The sequence below is a fragment of the Paramacrobiotus metropolitanus genome, unplaced genomic scaffold (genome assembly GCF_019649055.1).
Source record: "Paramacrobiotus metropolitanus isolate TYO unplaced genomic scaffold, Prichtersi_v1.0 Parri_scaffold0000026, whole genome shotgun sequence".
Classification (NCBI taxonomy): domain Eukaryota; kingdom Metazoa; phylum Tardigrada; class Eutardigrada; order Parachela; family Macrobiotidae; genus Paramacrobiotus; species Paramacrobiotus metropolitanus.
The window spans coordinates 295,109-316,474 of NW_026570246.1; the positions used below are offsets into that span (position 1 = coordinate 295,109).

At 41.2% G+C, this 21,366-nt stretch overlaps 6 protein-coding genes and 1 long non-coding RNA gene across 15 annotated transcripts; 4 read left to right on the top strand and 3 right to left on the bottom strand.

The window, feature by feature from the left end:
* The first annotated feature begins 436 nt into the window (after positions 1–436).
* LOC129587867 (ras-related protein Rab-27A-like) lies at positions 437–4,943 on the top strand. The gene is made up of 5 exons (XM_055481809.1): positions 437–621; positions 1,304–2,055; positions 3,308–3,351; positions 3,462–3,739; positions 4,424–4,943. Exons 2-5 carry the CDS (start codon positions 1,752–1,754, stop codon positions 4,635–4,637), a joined length of 840 nt encoding a protein of 279 aa, XP_055337784.1. The 5' UTR covers positions 437–621; positions 1,304–1,751; the 3' UTR covers positions 4,638–4,943.
* On the bottom strand, positions 4,896–9,398 carry LOC129587803 (repetitive organellar protein-like). Of its 4 annotated transcripts, none has more exons than XM_055481722.1 (10): positions 9,088–9,398; positions 8,847–9,022; positions 7,686–7,765; positions 7,453–7,617; positions 7,164–7,303; positions 6,720–7,106; positions 6,160–6,636; positions 5,821–5,982; positions 5,471–5,564; positions 4,896–5,369 (listed from the first exon to the last, which is right to left on the bottom strand). In XM_055481722.1, the coding sequence occupies exons 1-10, from the start codon at positions 9,211–9,213 to the stop codon at positions 5,188–5,190; spliced, it is 1,989 nt and encodes a 662-aa protein (XP_055337697.1). In that variant the 5' UTR covers positions 9,214–9,398; the 3' UTR covers positions 4,896–5,187. The 4 variants fall into 4 exon arrangements, 3 of the variants coding, with proteins under 3 accessions (XP_055337697.1, XP_055337698.1, XP_055337696.1); XM_055481721.1 differs by having other exon boundaries at positions 4,897–5,369; positions 5,821–6,054; positions 9,088–9,396; XR_008690402.1 differs by having other exon boundaries at positions 5,232–5,369; positions 5,835–6,054; positions 9,088–9,397.
* Positions 9,238–12,901, top strand: LOC129587805 (E3 ubiquitin-protein transferase MAEA-like). 2 transcript variants are annotated; one of them, XM_055481727.1, is made up of 9 exons: positions 9,238–9,824; positions 9,931–10,039; positions 10,379–10,567; positions 10,982–11,173; positions 11,250–11,372; positions 11,439–11,645; positions 11,819–11,952; positions 12,045–12,237; positions 12,524–12,901. In XM_055481727.1, exons 2-9 carry the CDS (start codon positions 9,986–9,988, stop codon positions 12,623–12,625), a joined length of 1,194 nt encoding a protein of 397 aa, XP_055337702.1. In that variant the 5' UTR covers positions 9,238–9,824; positions 9,931–9,985; the 3' UTR covers positions 12,626–12,901. The 2 variants fall into 2 exon arrangements, with proteins under 2 accessions (XP_055337702.1, XP_055337701.1); XM_055481726.1 differs by having other exon boundaries at positions 9,239–10,039.
* A 397-nt stretch (positions 12,902–13,298) lies between these two features.
* Positions 13,299–16,534, top strand: LOC129587809 (uncharacterized). Of its 3 annotated transcripts, none has more exons than XM_055481731.1 (6): positions 13,299–14,116; positions 14,293–14,413; positions 14,980–15,320; positions 15,530–15,730; positions 15,924–16,114; positions 16,427–16,534. In XM_055481731.1, the coding sequence occupies exons 1-5, from the start codon at positions 13,979–13,981 to the stop codon at positions 16,083–16,085; spliced, it is 963 nt and encodes a 320-aa protein (XP_055337706.1). In that variant the 5' UTR covers positions 13,299–13,978; the 3' UTR covers positions 16,086–16,114; positions 16,427–16,534. The 3 variants fall into 3 exon arrangements, with proteins under 3 accessions (XP_055337706.1, XP_055337707.1, XP_055337708.1); XM_055481732.1 differs by lacking the exon at positions 16,427–16,534 and having other exon boundaries at positions 13,300–13,536; positions 13,613–14,116; positions 15,924–16,366; XM_055481733.1 differs by lacking the exon at positions 16,427–16,534 and having other exon boundaries at positions 13,309–13,414; positions 13,613–14,116; positions 15,924–16,366.
* LOC129587810 (uncharacterized) lies at positions 14,864–16,916 on the bottom strand. The gene is made up of 2 exons (XR_008690405.1): positions 16,599–16,916; positions 14,864–15,315 (listed from the first exon to the last, which is right to left on the bottom strand). It is a non-coding gene; the product is annotated as an uncharacterized LOC129587810 (long non-coding RNA).
* Positions 16,917–17,025: 109 nt separating this feature from the next.
* Positions 17,026–18,455, top strand: LOC129587736 (uncharacterized). Its single transcript, XM_055481618.1, has 4 exons — positions 17,026–17,489; positions 17,616–17,740; positions 17,981–18,058; positions 18,137–18,455. Exons 1-4 carry the CDS (start codon positions 17,348–17,350, stop codon positions 18,155–18,157), a joined length of 366 nt encoding a protein of 121 aa, XP_055337593.1. The 5' UTR covers positions 17,026–17,347; the 3' UTR covers positions 18,158–18,455.
* LOC129587735 (uncharacterized) lies at positions 17,934–21,273 on the bottom strand. 3 transcript variants are annotated; one of them, XM_055481617.1, is made up of 5 exons: positions 20,758–21,273; positions 19,652–20,296; positions 18,916–19,164; positions 18,531–18,667; positions 17,934–18,452 (listed from the first exon to the last, which is right to left on the bottom strand). In XM_055481617.1, exons 1-5 carry the CDS (start codon positions 21,091–21,093, stop codon positions 18,314–18,316), a joined length of 1,506 nt encoding a protein of 501 aa, XP_055337592.1. In that variant the 5' UTR covers positions 21,094–21,273; the 3' UTR covers positions 17,934–18,313. The 3 variants fall into 3 exon arrangements, with proteins under 3 accessions (XP_055337592.1, XP_055337591.1, XP_055337590.1); XM_055481616.1 differs by having other exon boundaries at positions 17,934–18,440; positions 18,916–19,398; XM_055481615.1 differs by having other exon boundaries at positions 18,916–19,398.
* Positions 21,274–21,366: the final 93 nt, after the last annotated feature.

A 21,366-nucleotide genomic window follows, 5' to 3' on the forward strand; every position in this document is an offset into this window, starting at 1 on the left:
TTAAATTACGGAAAGCGCAAAAATAAATGTTTTGAAAACGCAGTAAGGCAAGCTTGATTTTTCTTTCTTGTTAGTAAAATTATAAAGATTGTGTGTGTTTACGGTTGACCGTCGGCATTCAAGAAATAGCACGCATACTATTCATACGAGAGGATTCGAAAAGCACGGAAACAAACATGGAGAAACGAGATAATTCCGTTTCCGCTGTAACGGGATCGCATGTACCGTAGGTTCACAACTTCACATAGCGTGCTGCTGCCTCGTCTTGAAGCTGCACAATTCAAATTGGATTGTTCCTGCTCGGCACCGCCCATGCACTTGCACTTGATGATATCCCGCACAGATCTTCTCAAACAAATGTTGCCACTTTGCGGCTTTTCGGTAACCGTTTTTTTGCTGCTTGCTGATCCAGTCGCCGCTTAGGCATACACAGGCATTGGGAGAAGATTGCGGCCGGCTGCCGGGAAGGAAGCCTTCAAATCTTCGTTGCCTTGATTTTCATCTATAAGTGCCAGCGGATCCGATGCGATAACGAAGTCCGTGATCTGCCAGATACTTACTACAGGTTAATTTGTACGAGTATTTGAAACTGTTTTCCCTTCGAACAGCAATCATGGCCAGGTACGTAAATAACAATTTGATTTTTTTAAGAATCCAGGCCTACTATACTTGCGGTTAATTACAGTACTTATACTACCCATCTATGTATTGTATCTGTGCAGAGTACTACAATGTAGTACACTGTACAGTGCCTATCCCGGCTATCCGTACAGTTAAATAAGCCGGTGCATGGGCGCAGGATGATGAAGAAAGGATCTACCAAGCAGGAAAGTGAGGAAATGCAGTCAGTGCGAATATTACAACACCCGAAAAACTGATTTTGCACTTTTGAAGAATGAGTACTAGTACTTAATACTGGCCAGGCAATGGCCAAGCGTATCTTTTAATCTCTCTAGATCTGTGCGCTCTGTGGTCTAAATTTATTATGCACCGCACCTACTCGACCGATTACTTATTAGCATATTATTACAGAAACATTTATTTTTTTAATTACTAGCCACATTCGTACTATATTACAGTTTGTGACAGTAGAGAAACTGTTGCGGTTTGTCCGCACTCCGCAGCTTCAGTGTGAGTGAATGACCATGCAGTACATACTACATACCTGTGTTTGACCCCGCCTAAAATCAGGAGATTGTATCAGGTTTTTTTCGCGTACCATTTCGCATTTCATTGCCTTGTACTGTACACAGTGGTTTTGCATTCGCACTAGCAGACAACGGAAAGCAATTACTTTGTGTAGGAATTTCCGGAGTTGGGCTTGTCGATTTTAATCACTCATTTAATCTCGTCATTGCCGTGGCATCCGGTTGTCGTTGTAGCGGCTGGATCCCTCCTGGTTTGATGAAGATAGTCTCGAATCTCCTTGATGAACGCTGCCACACACTAGTGCACAGCAGTTCCACCTCAAACTAGCTGTCCTGCTGACTATCAACTCCCGCCTAAATCCCATACTCCCCTCCCCGTTTTCCCGGCCAGTTAACGCTCTCTTTTATTTTAACCTGTCGCTGTGCCCATAAACCGATCGAAGTTTAAGTGGGGGATTCATTAAAGCCAGCCCGTACACTGCGGCGCGTGTAAATAAGTACGCAACCCATAGCCTGTATAGCCGGGGTGTTACGTCATCGCCACCGGTGAGCATTATAGGCCTGTATGCACAGCAGCAGCGGATATTGGACAACAGCAGAAAAATGGGTGTTGAACCAGTCGCTGTCGTGTCAAGCGTCAGTGCTGCTGCGGCTGATCATCCGGGCACCACTGGTGATAACAACAATTCCAAATACCCATCTGATCCCGCCGCCATGACTTCGGACTACGATTATCTGGTGAAACTGCTGGCGCTGGGTGATAGTGGTGTGGGCAAGACCAGCTTCTTATGCCAGTACACGGACGGCGTCTTTCAGTCGCGCTTCGTATCAACAGTTGGCATCGATTTCCGGGAGAAGCGTGTTGTAAGTCATTCATCCAGCAGCTGGCTGCATGATCTGCATCCCTGTTAGTGTTGGTATTGTATTCTACTGTGGATACGGGTGAATTTGTCTGTATAGCGGGTGCACATTAGAAATCCCGTTTTTGATTGTGTAATCCATTAAGTGCTGACCGCCAGACATATAACAGCCCTAATAAATATACGCCACGGCGGTTCCGCGTGAAGGCATTTTGAGAGAAGGATTTAACATTTAAGAGGCCCATTGTCGCGGCTGATGGATGGGATGTGTAATCGTGTGTCGAGTGCAATCTCCCGTATCAATGCACTCTTACGTAAACTTGCACTTTGTGTGTGTTCTTTTTCTTGCTGATACCGTAGAAACGTGGTTTGTAATAAGGATTTTTAACTTTAGCAAATGGCGAATGCCACTCATTATCGATTTTCCGTGAAGCTATACAAGAACTATAACACAAATTTTTTTCCTTGTCGAGTTGGTTTAATTAACTACAAAATGTTTATATACTGTACGCTTCCCATTTCTGCAGCTGTATTTCTTTGTAATTCATTCTTTAGCATTGGAAAAAAGCAAACATTTGGATATCATAGCGTGTAACCTTTCTGCGTAAGGAAAGCTGTAGACCTCGCACAATTGTTATGTAAACATTTTAACGTGGCTTGTAGCATATTGATCGGGTGTTTAAATGTGTAAATGAAGATGGCTGTGACGCAAGATCTAAACAATGTCTTTTCAGTTGAAATATTATGATTGATCGATAAATTTACTACTGGTCTTCCGTATTTGATGGGATAATCGAAGCGAGTACGATGCATCAATAGTGGCAGTCACAATCCATTAATTGCAGAGCTTTTTCCGTATTCACGATTTTCCATCAGATTTGATGATGTCCGCTTCATAGAGAAACTTTAATTTGAAGGAAGTCGATTGTGTTGTTTTCTTTTCCAAAATTTTGAAATACAGTACATTTCATCAGTCTCAACTTAATAAAGACGGACAAGCTAACTTTAATCAATTATGTACTCGAAGCTTCAAAGATTTTTCCTGGCCGTTATTTTGACCGATTTTAAACTGAATGTGGAAATCGATTTTTTAAAATGTAATTTAAACATCGAAAGTTTGCAACGCATCATTCTTTTGTTTCTTAAGGTACTCCCATAGATTTCTGGAATAATCCATGCGCGTTTGTCAATTAATTTTTGATATTCTGTGCACTGCATCGTCAACCGGAAGTTGGTAACGCAGCGGCGTTCCGCGGTTGATCAAATCCCTGAATTAATTTGCAATATGTGTCAAATCAGTTTGGCATTTGCGTCACACCCTGTTCGGCACATACGATATAATAGTACTCTAGCGGATTAGGAAGTGCGTAGGATGTCTCTTAAGCAGATTTTCTTCCTTTACATGCCATCTTCTGAATCTATTTTTGAATTATGGGAATCTTTAAGCTTTTAGGGATTATGCGCTTATTTCTTTTTAATTTTTTTCATTTGCAAATTTGATAGATTCCGTAGCCTGACCACGGCGTTTTTTCGTGATGCGATGGGCTTCCTTTTGATGTTCGATGTGACCAGCGAGGATTCCTTCTTACATGTTCGCAGCTGGCTGGAACAGCTGCGCACCCATGCGGCCATTGAAACACCGGATATTGTGTTATGCGGCAACAAGGCCGATCTGGACTCCCGTCGGAAAGTGAGTGAAGCGCGTGCACGGGAGTTTGCCAAGCAGCACGGGTAAGCCTGATTAATAATTAGGGAAAGAGCGCGGTGCTTGTGAAGAGGGAGACAGCGAGTGCGCCGGTCGATCATCCGGTGGCGGTGAAGCCTCTTGTTAAAACAATCGCGACATACTTATTACGCTCACTGCATCCCGAACGTCTGCCTGCTAAACAGATAGAGCGGCCTGGGTTGAAACAGAAATTGTCATTACTTCCAGTACGCGGTAATGAGTCAATGACCGGCTAGGAACGGATTTTGCATGAGAAAACTGAGTAATTATAAGAAGCAGCGTATTTCTTCAGGGATACCGGCTGGGAAAATGATGTTAAATTTCCTTCCAGTAAATGTGTCCTTTGCATTCGATCCACTTGCAAATTTTTTGTAACCTGATGTCTGATGTTTAGCACCAGTGATAATTAGCGGTTTTTGTTCAATATTTTCAAGTAGCTAAACTGTGCTAGAAAATTATAAATAATTACTTAGCCAAATCGTTCGGCGAAGGTTATTGGAAAAATGCAGCTTTTGTTTTTCATGTAAGAACGGTAATGCTTATCATCGAAAAACTGTGGATCAGTTTCTGATACACGGCAGACTTAAAGCAAAAATTATGAGGCTGGTGTCGGTTTTGTTTTTTGCAAGGAAAGCAGAGTTTTGAAATGGCTGTTTGTCAAAAATTAATACGAGTTCGTGCAATTACAGCATGCCGTACTTCGAAACCAGTGCCGCTACCGGACAGAATGTTGCCGCATGCGTTGATAAATTATTGGAGTTGGTGATGGTGCGAATGGAGGAGTCGCTGGATAAAAAAAGCAAAGCCGGTGGTGCACGCCAGAAAACCATCCAGCGTATTACTCTGCAGGATTCTCTGGAGCCGCCGGACAGCAAAGGACGATGTTCATCCACATGGTGTTAACTCGGAGTAACCTTTCTACTTTCTGCCACGTTGGTCCACTTTTTGGGGTTACTGGTGGTTCTTTTTCGGCTAATGATTTGCGACATAGCAACGATTAAATTAAATTTTATAACTGGGTAAGGTTTATGTTGTCCTGTTTATCTTCCTGTGAGTCTACAGATTTTTTTATTTCAAATTGATGCATTTCCTTGTACACGAGTCAATTTGTTTTAGAGTTTACAGTCACTATATTATGCTGGTCGTTTAAACGGTGATTTATGCCTTTTCTCGAATCGTAACGAAGGTTGAGCAAGAGAATTTTCATTGCCGTCTGTGTTTCAAAGGCACGAGTTAAATCTGAAGTTTTGAACATAATAAAACAGGAATGTTTCCTAGGAACTGATTCAACTGTAGGAATACTTTAAAGAATTAAGAATGTCGGACGTATATACAGGAGATTTCTAAAAGTTGAACCTCTTTGAGAAAAACTGGAAACAATAAAAGACATCAAACGCCAATATCTGGCCAATCGAGAAACAACGTCACTGCCAGCGACATACCAGCGTCGCCATTATTTCGTTCCCATTCCCTGGGGTGGCGTGGTCGTTTTCATTTTGAGCAAGACTTGTTGCAGTTTGCGCGTGTAAATCCCATCAATCTGGCTAATGATCTTCTTGCGATCGGTCTCCAGCTGCTGCTGATACTTGTGCTCCAGCTCACTGCGATACTCGTCAATGATGCGGACAACGTTGTCTGTGTGTGAACGGAAAACGATCTAATTAGCTCAGTGCGATTCCTCCTTTGCGAACAACAGGTAATCAAGTGCCGAACACAGCCTAATCCCTGTCACGAACCTCTCAGGGATATTAACTCCTTGATGTTGACGTAATTCGCATCCCGTGTTATGCCATCACCAGCCGGCATACTGGCCAATTTCGCCGCGATATCCTACAGCAATGTCGAGCAGATCGATTAATAAAAGCGAGCAATACAACAATCTGACACACGGCTCATAATAATTTTCGTGCTAATACTGCCGATTTTCGACACACAACGAACAAACTGAATTTGATTAAAAAAGCCTTAAAAAGCCGAATTTTTTTATAACAGCTATCAAAGTAGTACAATTTCGCTCAATCGACAATTCAAACTGGCGAAAAAAGGCACAACTGGTAAACTATATGTAACAGCGCACGCGACTTACGTTTTTATTCTCACCAGAGATTCCCGAGTCTCCGCTGGGACTAGGATTGCCGCTGATGTACTTTTTGAGTTTCTTGAGTACTTTCTTCATGCCGTATATCTCCGAGTTGAGACGTCTGTGCTCTTCACGTAAATCAGCGTTTTCATCCGATGCCTTGCGCATCTGTGACAGCAATCGATCCTGAGTTTCCCTCATTTCTTTTATTCTGTTTCTTTCCAGTTTGATTTCATCTTCCTGTAGCGTCGTTTAGTTACACTATTTACTTCTGAGCAAGAGTGAACTTGCCGGTTAAATACCAAAAACCTTGGATGACAGGAAAAAGACACCTACAACTCTAACCTTCTGCTTCAGTTGACTCTCCATCAGCTTTACGCCATGCTTCTCCGTTTTCAACGCATCCAGTTCAGGTCGGCTAGTTTTCATTGCCTTTATCTCCGATTCGTTTTTTCGTTCACTTTCCAACTGAACAACCTGCTCTTTCAATGCTTCCCGTCGTGACTCTGACTCCTTTAATTTCGTATGCAGAAGTTCTGCTTCATTCCTAGCCGAGTCCAGTGCACGTTCTAATTGGGTGGTCTTGTCCAATGCGCGTTCTAACTGATTGTTTTTTTCCAGCGCGCGTTCTAAATGGCTGTTCTTCTCCGACATTGTTTCATGCACTTTCGACATTTCCTTAGCATGCTGCTCTCTCATTTGGGACACGATTTCGTCGTGTTTCCTCTTTAACTGTTCCACTGTGCTTAAAGATGTCATATCACGGAGTTGTTCGTTCAGCTGCTTGATGATTTCTTCTTTGCGGAAGTTTTCTTTTAGTAACTATAAGCAGGCAAATGCAACGTATGTACAACTATGAAATTATGATGACAGTAAAGGAAAGTCATAGAATCACTTGCACTTACGTCTAGTTTCTCCGTAACGAGAGCGTCAAAATCAGCGCGGTTAGCTTTAAGTAAAGATTTTGTCTCTAGTTCGGTTTTCCGTTCGCTCTCCATTGCAACAACCTGCTCCTTCATCGCTTCCCGCCGTGATTCTGACTCTTTGAGTTTAATATGCAAAAGTTCCGCTTCATTCTTAGCGGAATCCAGTGCGCGCTGTAACTGGTCGTTCTTCTCGGACATTCCCTCGTGCAGTTTGGACATCTCCTTATCATGCAGTTCTTTTAGCTGTAGAACAACTTCCTCCTGTTTCTTCTTCAGCTGCTCTACCGTACGCCAGGATGTCATATCAAGAACCTGCTCGTTGAGCTGTTTGATGGTCTCTTCTTTACGGAAATTTTCTTTGAGCAGCTGAACACAAAAGCTGTGAGGAGGATACGATTATTGCTTATAAGAACAATAAAATACCTCATGTTTTTCGGTTTTGAGCGCATCCAAAGCTTCTCGGTTAGCTTTTAATAAGGATTTGGCCTCATTCAGTTCCTGTCGACAGTTTTCTAACTCCAGCTCGCACTGCTGTAATTCTTGATTCAGCGTTCTATTAGCGTCTGTATAAAAGCGAATGCGATTATACTAGTGCCAAGATAAATCGTATATTTTGGCAGTCTTCGAAGCTTCGGAATGACCACGACAATTCGAAAAGTGGGAATGGTCGCATTCATCAGCCATATAAAACCCGTTGCGTACGAAAACTTACTTGAGTACGCATTCATTCGATCCGTACGCGCTTCCAGCTCCGCGGTCAATCCAGCAACCAGACTGTTGTTTTCTTCCATCACTTTGGCGATTTTCGGGCTATGTAGTTGTTTCTCACTGATTTTCTCGGCTATCCGGTTTTTCACCGGATGCGGGGACAATGTTTCTAAACAAAATCTTTGAAGTATACCAAGCACAGTATCTTCAAAAAAATTCAATCGGTTACAAACATACCGTGCCGTAAAAGGTCAGCGTGCGGTTTGTAACGCTGACTGGGCGCGAAAGGCGTGGAGGTGGCCATAATACCCTTTGCACTGTAACAGAAACGCATTTTAATTATGTAATTCACCTGTAAACCTACAGCTTTTCCAAATTTTAACATTATATTTTTTCGGCATCTACGGTCGAACAAATGAAAAATTGCAGTTTTGCACGAGACATTAAGCAGCAAGTCAGTAATCAGATTCGCGTAAACCGCGTTATATGGAAATGGGCGTAATAATAGAGGCTTTGAGCAGAAAACACCATAACCATACCTTAACCATCCCTTATCGTGTAGTTGGACGACCGCCATCGAGGTAGCAGTGTACAAAGTACTCAGCGAAGGCGCATAGCTGACTCTGGGTCCCTTCAGATTTAATTTGTTTTCTCGCACTGCGTGAAACGATCTCTTCCAAAAAATTACATTTACATTCAAAATTGTTTTCTCTATTCAAAAAGTGTATATCTGGGGGAGTTAAATTGGGCAGGTGTTAAGGGGAGCCTTTGAAAGTCCATCACCATACGACACGTTTGTATGGTATTCACACTTACCATACGCTCGCACTTAACCATATAGTATGGTTAAGTGTATGGCTATGGTTAAGTGGAGCAGTTGCTCAAAGCTTCTATTAGAAGCTTGAACTGATCCTCTTGAACATGTGTAGTTGTGTACTTAGACCTGAACTGAACGCTTTTTTCACTTAAAACGAAGCAGTATTAATAAGTATATGGTACTACTAATAATAGATTAATATTTAATAATTTACCACTGGTACAAAAGACTTCGCTAGTATGAGACTTCACACCGTACTACTTGTGCAAGACTGCAGGTACAATAGCACAGTTCAAAGTTGTACAAACTTCTGTAAATATAGATATTATGAATACTTATCTGAATGCACGTATAAAAACTTATCACATAATTTTAAATAAACAGCCCACTTATCATAAATGGGCTGTTTATAACAATACGCTAACAATTTTACAAAATGATTTTTAATGTTTTTTATAAATGATTCATAAACCACAATTCTAAGAGGACTGTAGGACAGAGATTCCAAGAAACCGTTGCAACAGCCAGGAGTCAACAGTTTCATTCTATCCCCTGAAAAAAGTTTTTCCGGATGGACTTACTTTCTACGGTTGAGGGTTTTTCCAAATTTTCCTTCCGTGGGAAGATCACCTATTTGCTGCGAGCGGTCGCCGTGGAACTCATCGTTTTCATCTTCATCATCGCTACTCCTGAGCAAATCTTCCAGGTCCAGATCTCCCATTTGGTTCTGGACCATTTCGTTAAGTTCTTGGCGTATCTGCAAATCCATAGCCATGGTTGTCCGTAAAGAAGATAAACGCTGCTAAATATTTCTCCACGAACTTCTTCTTGACGCTGCTGGTCCTCCGCTGCTGCTTCTCGGCTGTCATCTTCGTCCAGATTGTCCCCAGCAACGTACACACTCGTCAAAGCATTGGCATCGAACAAAACCGTTGGTTGGATATCCATATCTTAACGAAAACGGCCCACACTTATTATAATTTATGACAGCTCTGAGCGAACTCTCAAACAAATATACAGTAAAAATCGCCACATTTTTCAAGTGCTGTATTTCACTGTTAGAGAGACAAAGGAGTTAGTTCACATTATTACAAAGAGACTTGAAAGAGTCAAGAGATAGTTCGTATGCTTCAGACGACCGACTATGATAACTGACCGGCCATAAATCGGTCCAGATTCGGTCGGTAGCTCGCAACCAGCTGCGCTCTTTTCCGAGTCCTGCCTATAACAATTTTTGATTGGCGATTTGGAGGCTTCCGCCAATCAAAAAATTGAATCCCTATCCGAAGATGTTCGGTTTATTTTGGTCGGCCAGCTGGTTGTAGATTATTGTCGTTTTTTCCAATCTGCACTCATATCTGTAGTTATTTATCTGTTGATCAGTTTTGATTTCTTTAGTAACTGTGAGTTTAGTTTAGAACATTCCTGTGACATAAGACCCGATGAAAGTTTTTGACCTGATTTACTAACTTGTGAGTTTTGCTCAAATTAAAAAGGACCGAACTCCTCAGCAGTTTCTGCGTTCCAAACTGGCTGTGAAGTGTGAGGATCTTCGACTGGTAGGCTGTTACCGTGTTTCGACGTTCTTCTGGTGTCGTCTTCTGACATGCGAGTCTCCTCAATCTCTGGAGAAAGAGAACTAGATCCTTTAGATTAACCTTTCAGCTGGCTGCTGTGGGATTGTAACTTATTGAAGAGTTGAAAAGTTTTTTGCACGAGAATGGACAATTCCAATCTGCGTGAGCTTGGGGCTTTGGAACATCCAACGTTAAAGGTAAATTTTTATTTCAACGAAAAAAACTGAAAACCGTAAACCTGATTTTATAGGCAGTGGGGGTACAAATTTGAGATTTTGGAAACTTATTGCAGTATTACTTATACTTTATAGTTTAAAGTTACACTTACACAATTCTGCTACCAAAGCCTGATCATATCAAACATCTGACAGATGACTGAAATGAGTAAAGTAGGATCGCTTTCATGACACCTTTCATGACGTTAGGATTTTTTAGTCTGTCTGGCTCTGTTGTAATATTGTAAATTGTAATGGCACTGAATAGAAACTGGTCATAGGCTCATAGCGCATGATTTGAGACATTTGACTCTTCGTTAGGTTCCTTACGAAGTTTTCAACAAGCGCTATCGCCTGAGTCAGAAGATCATTGACAAGGAGCAGCACGCGGTGTCCAGTGCGGTGGACGAAGTGGAGAAGTGTTTAAATTCAACATCATCAGAAAATCTGCCCAACATGGTTGCTCTTTTGGATACTGTTATGGAGAAACTGAAAGCCTTAAAGCGAAAGGTACGTACACTTCTGAATTATTTCGCCTGATTCTCGTTAAGTTTAAACGTGTCCCCTTTATGATGTGATCTCGGATTTAGGCATACCTTTTAGCTTTTATGGCACGTTCACAGTTTTGCTTGGTGTATTCATAGTCAGCTTTTTACTGTCATTTGAAAATGAAATTGTGAAACGGCAGGGATTTCTTGAGCTTTGGATACGAATAACTTTTTCGCACACTGAATGGGAGCGTGCTGTTCTTTCATTGTGCAAGAATAATAAAAACTTGCAGGACATTCGTTTTTTCACAGTTGTACAAGTTAAGTGTACTCGTACACTATTTTGTCGCAGAGAATTTTTTGTATAATAAGTTAATAATTGAACCCCTCTAACCGTTATATTTAGGTTGTTTTGACAGTCTGAATTTTTTACTAGGCTGGCGAAAGCATCGACGAAGATGTAAATGCGGCAAGAGTCTGCAAAATGCGCGTGGATCATCTGCGCACAATAGAAAGCAACCCGATACAGTTTGAGAAGAAGAGGATCGATCGGCTGTTGGTGGAGCACTGCTTTCGCTGTGGACATTACGAAACAGCCAGTCTGCTGGCCAAGCGGGCGGATGTGGAAGTGAGTGAAATTGAGGATTTTGTATGCATGAGCGTCTTGTTGACTTTGACACTAATGAGCTGGCATTCATTGTCAGGAATTCACCAATCTGGAGCTCTTTACTACGGCGCGTGACATCGAGGCCTCACTGGCCAGCCGAAAAACTGATCTCGCTCTGGCATGGTGTGCCGAGAATCGCTCGCGGCTGAAGAAAACTGGCGTAATTCAGTTTTTATTTGATTCCAGGTTACAGATAAGTACTTTAATGATTTTCTTTGAACTGCAGAGTTTTCTGGAGTTTCACCTTCGACAGCAGGAAGTGATTGAACTGATCAAGAAGGGACGAGGCGGATGTATGGATGCCATTTTGCATGCCCGGAAGCACTTCATACAGCTGGAAGACTATAAGTTATATGAAAAAGATATCCAGAAAACCATGATTTTGCTGGCAGTGCTTCCTAAGAATATTTCTGAAAAGAATAATCCGTACCATGTACGTACTGAACATGACGCAGATTCATGGCACTTCTTTTTTAATTTTTTTTTTAATATTTGCCTCTTGAAAGGTTTTGATTGTCAGCTGGCATGGCATTTTCGTATTGCTTTCGATTTTATGACAGCTAATTTCTTATTCGACTCAGCTCTCCAGTAGTTAGTTTGTTTTAGGATCTTCTAAGCGATGTTCGTTGGACATGGTTGATTGAGGAATTTCGCAAGGAAATTTTGCGGATGTATCAGCTGAGTCCTGAATCGGTGTTTGCCGTTACATTACAAGCTGGATTAGCCTCGCTAAAGACGCCGTAAGTTTCTGACTCTTCGGTTAGCTTAGTAGTCATTTGTACGCGGTATATCGTCGAAAACAAACAGCCGTTTACACGCCGCTTATCGATAGGGCTTGTATGTCGGACACGGAACGCAAGAATCCCGATTGTCCCGTGTGTAATGAGAACCTTAATGTGATCGCTACTTCCTTGCCCTTTGCGCATTGCTCACAATCGCGATTGGTATGTTATATTTCGGGAGAGCCCATGAACGAAACGAATCGCCCCATGATGCTTCCGAATGGATACGTTTATGGAGAAAAGGTATCCACCCACATTATCACATCGGAACTCATTCCTTGCTCATAGCAGAATTATTTAAGGTTATTATTAATGCAATACGGGTATTGGATACCGTTGTTTCCAAAATCTTATAATTACGTCTCACAAAACTTCTCGTTATCCGCTGTTTTTGATCGTACGCGACTGGAGTAAGAAATTGATCTGCACGACGGATATAGATCTATAACATTCAATTTATGCAGTTTAATACTTGATATTTAGTATTTACAAAATATGATCCCAGGTCATTAACCATGTTTTATTGTAGTCTCTAATGCTGATGGCTACGAACAATAACGATGTCCTCACCTGCCCACGAACGGGAAGCGTGTACAAGTTGGCAGATGCCCAACGGGTTTACGTGATGTAAAAGAGTTACGTGGTTGTGTGAAATGGTCGCGGAAACTGAGGCTAACCGGTGAGCTTCTGTTCACCGCGTTTTTTGTGTTGCTACATTTGTGTTTTTATAAAAGCAGTTCTTCGTTTAGATGTTGGCTGTTTCCGTTTTACAGTTTGTTCATTGTGTCTGATGTTATTTTGATGGATGTGTTGCCTTATGGTTAGAGTTGTACTTTTTTTTCTAAATCCTGTGTCGTAGATGTAGTAGCCCGGAAGAAAATATCACTAACAATAATTACTGAAGTTACTTTTACAAGATGCAGTTAACGAGTATGGCGGTATAGCGTTAGAAACTTCGTTTCTTGTTGCCATTAACCAAGCGGAATACGAAATAGTCACATACTGTAGACATAGAATGCGGTATAAGTACGTAAAATTATAACACTTATTTTCTAGAGGTCTTACTTTCAGTCTGTCTGTAATCAGTAACCAAGAGAGTATATCTATTACTTAACACAAACCGACTCAAAACGAAACACTAGGTAACTAGCAGATCAAAAACAAACCATCGAGCTGATGCTGCTTCTCGACCGTTCCTAATACACAAGCAGCATTACCACGCTGAATTTATATGCAACTGTACAGTCTGTAGTACTGTACTCAATGCGGTTATGTGTTACAGAGCGCGCAGAGTGAAAATTAATCTACCATAAATGTAACCATAACAATATGCAAGAGACGAAAGAAAAAAGTTCGAAAATCTTTATTCGAAAAATCTACCGACTATCGTATCACGCTTCCCAACTAGTGCCAATACACGGTGTGTAGTGATATCAGCTATGAGAGTTATCTGAAATCGAAAATGTGTTTACTGTGCTTGCAAAATTCAAAGCCGTATTATATGACTGTAGAAAAGAAGTTCTATAGCTCAGCTGCTTTACGGTAAACGGTTATTTTATCCTTTCGCGTCGAAAGGGATCGAAAATCTCGACCCTTTCGAAAATTCTGTAATCTTTAGGTTCACCCCGTGTTAGAGCGGGAAATCTATTCCGAACACCGCGGTCGCAAGCAGCCATCCTTGGTCGGCGGTTGGATTTGGATTTACGGTTTGGATTGCCGTCCTTCTAATTTTCGCTTTGTTTTGGAAGCTGTTCTCCAAGTTCGATCCCGCGAATGACGCTACCCGAAGTTTTATAATACACTATTTTTTTAATAATTTGCCTCTTCAGATCCCATTTATCATCTTATGGCTTCTGACAAATTTTACTGGAAACGTTCACATGCTGAAATTTGATTGCACGTAATCCTGGTGATCCGCGTTACATCGAGAATCGCGCAGGTGTAACGAGCATAACTTCGCAGTTCGCGTAGCTTTATAAACGACATGGATAGTTCATCTGGTATAGAAACTGCTTCACTAGAAATGATGACACTCAGGTTTCCCAGACGAAGTTCGTTGGACAGCACTGTAAAGCGCCAGAAAACGGAGCTTTCCCAGCCGTCCGATACTGCGCAGTGTACGGTAAGATTGCTCACTTAAACCAGTAACATGCGGGAATCGTAATGATGGATGATGTGTGCTTTAATTACGTTGTGAAATAGCACATTATAACAGAAATAACGTAAAGAAATTCTGCCTATTTTTGAATTAGTAATTACCATCTTTAACCTGTTGATTTTTTACCGAATGGCACGCAGAAACCACCAAAAAGGCACAAGAGAACGAAAAAGTCTGACCGTGTTGAATCCGCTGATCTCAACGATTTGGCGGGCTCGGATGAGCCCACCTCGATCGGAAAACTTAAGGTTAAAAAAAAGGGTGAGGAAAAGTTTAGTTGCATGTTCAGCGTATTCTTAGCTATTTTTTAATTTGTTTTCTGTGGATTGCAAATCGTACAATCAATTCAGTGCTCTTTAAATTACAAAGTTTTAATCGTTATTTGAAAGCTAGTGGAATGTTATTATTGTTTCTTATTTCGTTGTTTCCTGTTACTACAGTAATATTGTTGCACCACATTTAGCCAGTTATCGCTGTTTTAATTTTGCGCGGATACAACATTTTATTTTTGCGCAGATCGTCAGATAAGATGCCTATTATTGATTTTGAGAAAAGTTTATTTACTTACAGTACAGCAAAAATTAATTACCTATAAAATAGTCTGAACGCGCTTGCGGCAAGCGCATTCAGAGTTATATTTATTAGTAATTTTTCTGTATAACAGGCAAGCGGCTTGCCTTTTTTGTTATACGAGTGGCGGTTTCCTATAAATTTTATTTAAACTGCTTTTTAATTTGAACGCTTTTGTTGGTAGTTTTTTTCGGGTTTTCGTACAATATTTCCTAGAAAATATATTTTCGACCAAAAAATAAAGCACTTATTTGTAGGTCGAGCAGAACCTTTAAAAAAGTTCAAGCAGACAACACTGTATGGAGAAATCGCCGTAACCGAGGGTTCGGATGATGACGGCTCCTTTAATTCCGACGATTTGACCGATGATGATGGTGTTCGGTCCGCCGGTAGCGATGAGGACGATGATTGTGATGCGAAGGAGATTATTCCAACAAAAGACCGGAAATCAGCGCCGACGCGCCACCAGATTATGGCCAGTCGACGTGTGATTTGGTTCCGACAGAATACATTCCGCGGCGCATCATCCGCTTCTAGTCAGGAAAGTCGCACCAACGATCTGGATTCCAGTGTTGAGCTGATCGAGGCGGAATCTTCGGTAATGCACGCATTTAATTAACGCTTTACGCATTATTTACACATTTTACAGTTGCTCAGTCAGTGCGTTACTTTGGGACCGGACAGCGAAATGAAAAGTCTTTTTGAATGTTGTTAAATGATCCCGGAAGACTTGTGGTTTATTAGCGCAGTGGGTTCGCTTAAGGGTGTTTTTTATCGTGACTTGTTTTAATATTTGCTGATTTACAGACATCTGATTCTGCGCGTGGTTCGCAATCTTCCATCACAGATGAACGAAGACATTTATCAGCAGAACTTATTACACCGACGTCGCTTTGTACCCGAACAAAACGAAAATATCGCCGAAATTATTCGATTAAGAAGTATCTGGTAATGAAAACTGAGAGCACGATTGAGGATAGTCGGAATGATTCTACGGTCTCCCAATCAGTACGTGTTATGTATATCTTTTAGATCTTTTATCTATACATTGATTCACTTATATTGGCTCGCATTGGATGGTGTAAAATGTAGCCTTTTCGGATGAACTGAGATCCTGCAAATCATTTTATTCAAAGAGCGGGAAAAACTCAAATTTTTACAGCTTGTATTGGCAGCTTTTGGTATGGCACCTTTATTTTAGACAGCCAACACAACCATTATCGTTTCTGATTCTGACGACGATGTCGACGAAGGGTCATCATCGCAGAATCCGACTGACATGGAGTGCTCGAAGCCAATTGTTCTGGACAGTTCGACCGATAATATTGAAGATATTAACGATGCTGATTGTGAACAGGACTAGGACTGATCGGTTTTGCCTTCCTACTTCAGGTTGTCTATATCGCATTGTAGTTATAAAGAAATACTTAGTTTTTACGGTGACGGCCTTGTACCAGAAATTTTTCGGGTTTGGAAGTGTTTTTACCTTTGCGTCATTTTGTTGTTTTATAGTGTTTATAATTGTGTTTGTAAATCCTTCTTCTCCGTTTGTATATGTCCCTGCAATTTTGTTGACGGCATTGTACGAGTGTCAGCAGTGATTTGGATGGTAAATCGCAATTCAAAACAGGCATACGACTAGCAATAAATGACTTTATCAATGGAATTTATCATTGTGGGAAAAAAAGTACTTCGTATTTGCAGTTGAATCTGGAAGGGTTTTAAGTCTGAAGTGTGGACACCGCCTTTTTTTCAACTGGTGCTTTGTTTTGGCGAAAAAAACAGTTTTGCTCCCCGAGGCGTTTTGTGTATTTGGTCTAGCTGTTGACTTACAGTTTTTTTCACGAAGTACTCTTTTGAGCGTCCTCAAACTGACCTTATTTCCAAGCATCTAGAATCGTTCCTGGATTTTTGGTTGAATTAGGTTGTTTTCCATCACTGCCACGACTCGCTCTATCGATGCCTTCGCTTTGGAAAGTGTTTCTCGCGTTGTCATAACCAAAACTCGATTAAGTTTATGCTCAATAAATGCGCAAAAGAAAAGAAAGCTTTAAGAAGATTGGGGAAACATGCGCCATGTGGTTCGGCAGAAAAATAAAATGCCATGCCGCCAACTTGGCGCGAACGGGGTGTATTATGATGATCATATGAATGAGCTTTGTTTTTCATTACCTGATTGCTTTTAAGTTTTATGAAGTTTCAGTTAGCGTAATAACAACATTTCAGCGTAAGTAGTAACATTTTGGTTGCCAATGACTTCATCATGCACTCATTTGACATTTTTTTTCTCCCGGTCAGCTTAGTATCTGTTATGATTACGAAATTTTCATTATCAATTAAGTGAGCTATCTTACACTATTTAGTAATCTTTATTTTAATGGCGGTCTAAACAATACGGTTAAGGCGGCACGGTATAAATAATACACGAATGTTTGCAGTTATTACTTAATACAAGTTTACAATCTAAATAACACGAATATTATATACGATATCGTGTACTTTAGAAACTTTCGCCTGCAAATTGATCTGACTAGTTGGCATAAAGAGGTTCCATAAGAATATCTGCTGGCCTGAGTTTTTTGTAATTGTTGCGACCTATATGTAAGCTGGATATCGGCAATCGAAATGGGAGACAGTTCCGATGCCTCACGCTCTTCGGATTGTGTACGAAAACGTTTGGAAGAACTCAAGCGGAAGCACGATTCCTGTATGTACACTGCCATTGACAAAGAACTACAAATCTCTCGTGCGGATGACTTAGCCCAAAGTACGGAACAATTTATCATTTAATTGGCGGAGATTTATAATTACTTTCAGTTTTTGTTTGTCCGAATGTATGTATTTGTAAATGGCAATCGCAGCTGCAGGATATACACCGCTTAAAGATTTGCAGAATACCGTTCCGTATCGAATCTGTGTACGGCTCCAGCTTCCGGTGATCGACCAACACTATTTTGCACACCGAATAATACCCAACCCCTTCCGGTTTTTGATTCAGTAGAAGCTATCAGATCCGAGGTAATGGAGCTATTTAATTCCCAACACAGTACTGACAACAATGTCAAGTAAATATCGGAATATCACATTACTGATTTATTGTTATTACCTATCATAGTTCAGATTGCAAAAGTAAATTTGTTTATCATAACGGTATCGCAAAAAGGTGAAATTTGATGTTCATTCATGAAGCAAGCGGTATCCGATTGGCGTGCAAAATTTTTATTTCGGCAGGCATTACATAAACCGTTTACGTTACAGTTCAAGCAACTTGAAAAAGGATTAAATGAACTCGCAGAAGAATTACTTCCTGCCAAACGCAAAAATGACATGCAAAAGGTATGCACACAAAGTCGAGCAGCTATATACTGCAGAGGATAATCAGAATTTGCCAAGTTTGACGTCTGGACATTATAGGAACCACTGACCAAAACCTGACGAAAAAACCACTTTAGAAACGGCAATCACATATGCGACCGATTTGATTCAGCCGACAGCCAGTTCAGCTCTCCATGTGACTTATGAACAAACCGGAATAATTTCTTTGATATCCGATTGCCAATGTTCCGGTTTAACCATAGTATGTTTTTGCAACTAAAGCGCTTCATTTCCCGTAGCAGGATCTGCAGATCTTAATTCATCCTTGCTCTTTCGTTTCTTGTACAAGCGTTTGACTTCTGATAACCGAGTAGTTTTCACGTTGGCAAAATGGATCAAATACCTATAAAAATTCCTAATTAATCCACGTCCAACAAATGTTCAAAATTCAAGCAGCAATGACAGATCCCAGAAACAGAAGTACTGTACTAACTTTTCAATAAGTTCTTTCACAGTGCGCGAGACAAATGGCCTAATGTTGTTAAGGCCAGCTGCTAGAGCCTGAAGGTTTGGAAGCAGGACAAGATGGTTATCCTGAGGCTTGCTCGGGGATGTGCTGATACTGGCAAACTGAAATTCAGCAAGCATTGCATGTATTTTAAACGCAGAAAACAGTATTCGCCGAAAGCAACAGTTTTGATAGAAAATGTTTAATAACTGATCGTTGTACTGAATCTGCGAGTAATCATATAACTAAACGTTTCCGCACGCCACACTGTTAAAAAAACAGCTGTGCAGTTAATCAAATCACTCTTCTTAATTTGTCGATTGAATTAACCGATAATAAGGTCATACCATTTTTAAAAAGGCAGACTTACCACTTTCCAAATACGTAAAATCGATCCCCACAGTCTCATGCAATCACGTCGACTCACAGGCAACACCAAAGCCTCGCGGACAACTTCATCCACAAACGTAACAAACCGGGTCAGGGTTTTTTCGACGTTGACATCCGCAGCCGATGACGCTACATAAAGCTGCACGAACATTTCTGTGGCGGCACATCTTCGTTTCTTCTCGTCATCGTTACATTGAATCTCTAACTCCCATAAACGCGGCAAATAGCCCTCAAAGTCGAAGATCATTCGGTGTAAGCAGTCAAGAACGGACAATTTCTCGTTCAAACTTTCGCTAGCACAGAATGTAGTCAGGAAAATATCATACACATCTTCTACAAAAGAGTCGTCATAGGCGAGCAACAGCAGAGATACGTTGTGAAGTGATGCAAAACGCAATTTAACGGATGAAGCCGGATCACGAAGAAAATCATATGCACGCTGAGTAACACCCGGGAGAGGTTCCTATATCACAGACTGAAACTGAAAGCCTGCCATTCTTTAACAGCAAAACCGATGTTCATTCAGCGGTTTTTAACCAAAAGGTTCAACTGCATTGTTCAAGTTAAGTTAAAGTTGCATTATGGCAAAGTAAGTATCGTACTACACCGCATTAGTAAAATGCACCAGATGTTTAACAGATGGCGAAGCTTATTTTAATTTTGAAGTATGCGATAGAGAATTCAGTTTTTTGAAGTTTTTTAGCAGAGGCTCTTACCAAAACGTTCTCCTCAAAACTGCGACAAATTCCGAACGCTCGCTCGGCAAATTGCACATCAACTTTCGCTGCAGATGGGGCTACTTCCATGTCGTCATTGTCATAATCATCCGATAACGATGGCAAAAACAATTCGTAAACAGTAGAACAAAGGCGGGTTTCCTCATTTCTGCTCCATGGTGAAATGACATATCTGTACTGCAGAACAGGATCGGTCAATAGTTGACGCGGATGGGTCGGCGCATTCATCGTCTTCCACCATACATGGAAACTTTTGGGCTGGGCTAGCGCAATCGGCGGATGGTGACCAGTGTAGCCGTCGATTATCATTCGGGGAAAATTCTGATCCGGTGTGTTATCCGCAACGGGCAGCTTAAACTGATCACGATATTCTGGAAATTTGCCCACCTGGCGAAAAGATTCGGGGAGATCTTTCCGATCGGGACGATATGGTCGGAGAGAGTGGAGAGCAGCGATGGTGCTCTGCTGAAGCGCCGGGGATAAATGCCGGGTGCGATGAAGACGGCAACGCTTTAGTTCGTCCAAATGACTGTTGGGAACGAGACCTTCTTTGCGATAAAACGCCACCAACATTCGCTGAATCCATGGGCCCAGCTGGGGCATCCGGGCATATGTGGATAGCAACTGCAAATTATCGTCCTTTCTTAGTCCGGGAATTTTGAAAACTGACTAATTTTTGTGAATTTTGAAAATTGACTATTTTTTCGCAACAATTTACGACATTTCCATCAGCTTTAATCTACAACAAAATCATAAAAACTCTTAAGAATCACTTTTTTATACGTATTTGAAACCCCAAATTTATGATTTTAACAGTTTTAAAGTCCAGATTTTATCCAGTTCCACTTTAGGAGATGCAGCTTCAGATGCTGAATGTTGACTGAGCCCCTGCTGTTCTACCTCGCATTTCTTAAATTAATTTTGCTATTGCCACAAAATTACAGTTAAAGGCTGTCCCCCGTATACTGCGAAATTAGTCACTACTTACTTACGCATGCTCCAAACCTCTTTTTTTTGTTGCCAATGTCACTGTAACCCTGATAATAAAATATTTCATATGTTTGCTTAAGGGCACGGCTACTCACTGGTATAAGGGTGCGGAACGTACGCATCGTATCCTGTTGGTACTGAGCATGCGGACCATCAGCAGGTCCACAACAGTACTCCACACAGTGGCACAGCGCCTCCAACATGGCAGGACACACCTGCCGATCTGACAGCAGTTTCCCCGTTGCAATGCCCGCCACAATCTCGTGCATGGCCTCACTGGATATGTGCAGAGGTGTATGTATCGGCGCAGAATCCTGCGGAGTGGAGGAGGGAGAAGACATTACAATGGACAGAATTTTATCGAAGGACTGCAACAAAGGGGCTTCCGCTGCCACGGCAGAGTTCGGAGTGGAGCTGGATTCACTATCCATTTTTCGATTATAATCACGAAACAGGCAAACAAAACACTAAAGCAACATGGGAATTTTTACATGGTCAAATGTATAAAAGCATCGGGAAAACGAAGTCCGTGTACTATAAAGACATAAACCGGCATAAACTCATAAAGAAGATTTTTTAAAATTAAAAACAATGAGAAAAAATTAATTAAAAAATTGTAAACCAGTGGACCACTGGTTTACAATGAAGTGCAGAAGTTTGCCGTTGATTTCGATCAGCTCGAGCGCTCGCCACTCACAACGTAT

Coding starts and splice junctions, on each gene's coding strand:
- LOC129587867 (XM_055481809.1), top strand. CDS start 1,752: ATGGGTGTTGAACCAGTCGCTGTCGTGTCAAGCGTCAGTGCTGCTGCG. Junction 2,056..3,307: donor GCTGCATGATCTGCATCCCT/GTTAGTGTTGGT, acceptor GTGTCAAATCAG/TTTGGCATTTGCGTCACACC. Junction 3,352..3,461: donor TCGGCACATACGATATAATA/GTACTCTAGCGG, acceptor TTAAGCTTTTAG/GGATTATGCGCTTATTTCTT.
- LOC129587803 (XM_055481721.1), bottom strand. CDS start 9,213: ATGGATATCCAACCAACGGTTTTGTTCGATGCCAATGCTTTGACGAGT. Junction 7,618..7,685: donor CGCTGACCTTTTACGGCACG/GTATGTTTGTAA, acceptor GATTTTGTTTAG/AAACATTGTCCCCGCATCCG. Junction 7,304..7,452: donor TCGAATGAATGCGTACTCAA/GTAAGTTTTCGT, acceptor GCTTTTATACAG/ACGCTAATAGAACGCTGAAT.
- LOC129587805 (XM_055481727.1), top strand. CDS start 9,986: ATGGACAATTCCAATCTGCGTGAGCTTGGGGCTTTGGAACATCCAACG. Junction 10,040..10,378: donor TGGAACATCCAACGTTAAAG/GTAAATTTTTAT, acceptor ACTCTTCGTTAG/GTTCCTTACGAAGTTTTCAA. Junction 11,373..11,438: donor CGCGGCTGAAGAAAACTGGC/GTAATTCAGTTT, acceptor TTTGAACTGCAG/AGTTTTCTGGAGTTTCACCT.
- LOC129587809 (XM_055481731.1), top strand. CDS start 13,979: ATGGATAGTTCATCTGGTATAGAAACTGCTTCACTAGAAATGATGACA. Junction 14,117..14,292: donor CCGATACTGCGCAGTGTACG/GTAAGATTGCTC, acceptor AATGGCACGCAG/AAACCACCAAAAAGGCACAA. Junction 14,414..14,979: donor ACTTAAGGTTAAAAAAAAGG/GTGAGGAAAAGT, acceptor ACTTATTTGTAG/GTCGAGCAGAACCTTTAAAA.
- LOC129587736 (XM_055481618.1), top strand. CDS start 17,348: ATGGGAGACAGTTCCGATGCCTCACGCTCTTCGGATTGTGTACGAAAA. Junction 17,490..17,615: donor TGCGGATGACTTAGCCCAAA/GTACGGAACAAT, acceptor AAAGATTTGCAG/AATACCGTTCCGTATCGAAT. Junction 18,059..18,136: donor GCAAAAATGACATGCAAAAG/GTATGCACACAA, acceptor TGGACATTATAG/GAACCACTGACCAAAACCTG.
- LOC129587735 (XM_055481615.1), bottom strand. CDS start 21,093: ATGGATAGTGAATCCAGCTCCACTCCGAACTCTGCCGTGGCAGCGGAA. Junction 20,297..20,757: donor CGTTCCGCACCCTTATACCA/GTGAGTAGCCGT, acceptor GATAATTTGCAG/TTGCTATCCACATATGCCCG. Junction 19,399..19,651: donor GTTTTGAGGAGAACGTTTTG/GTAAGAGCCTCT, acceptor TCTGTGATATAG/GAACCTCTCCCGGGTGTTAC.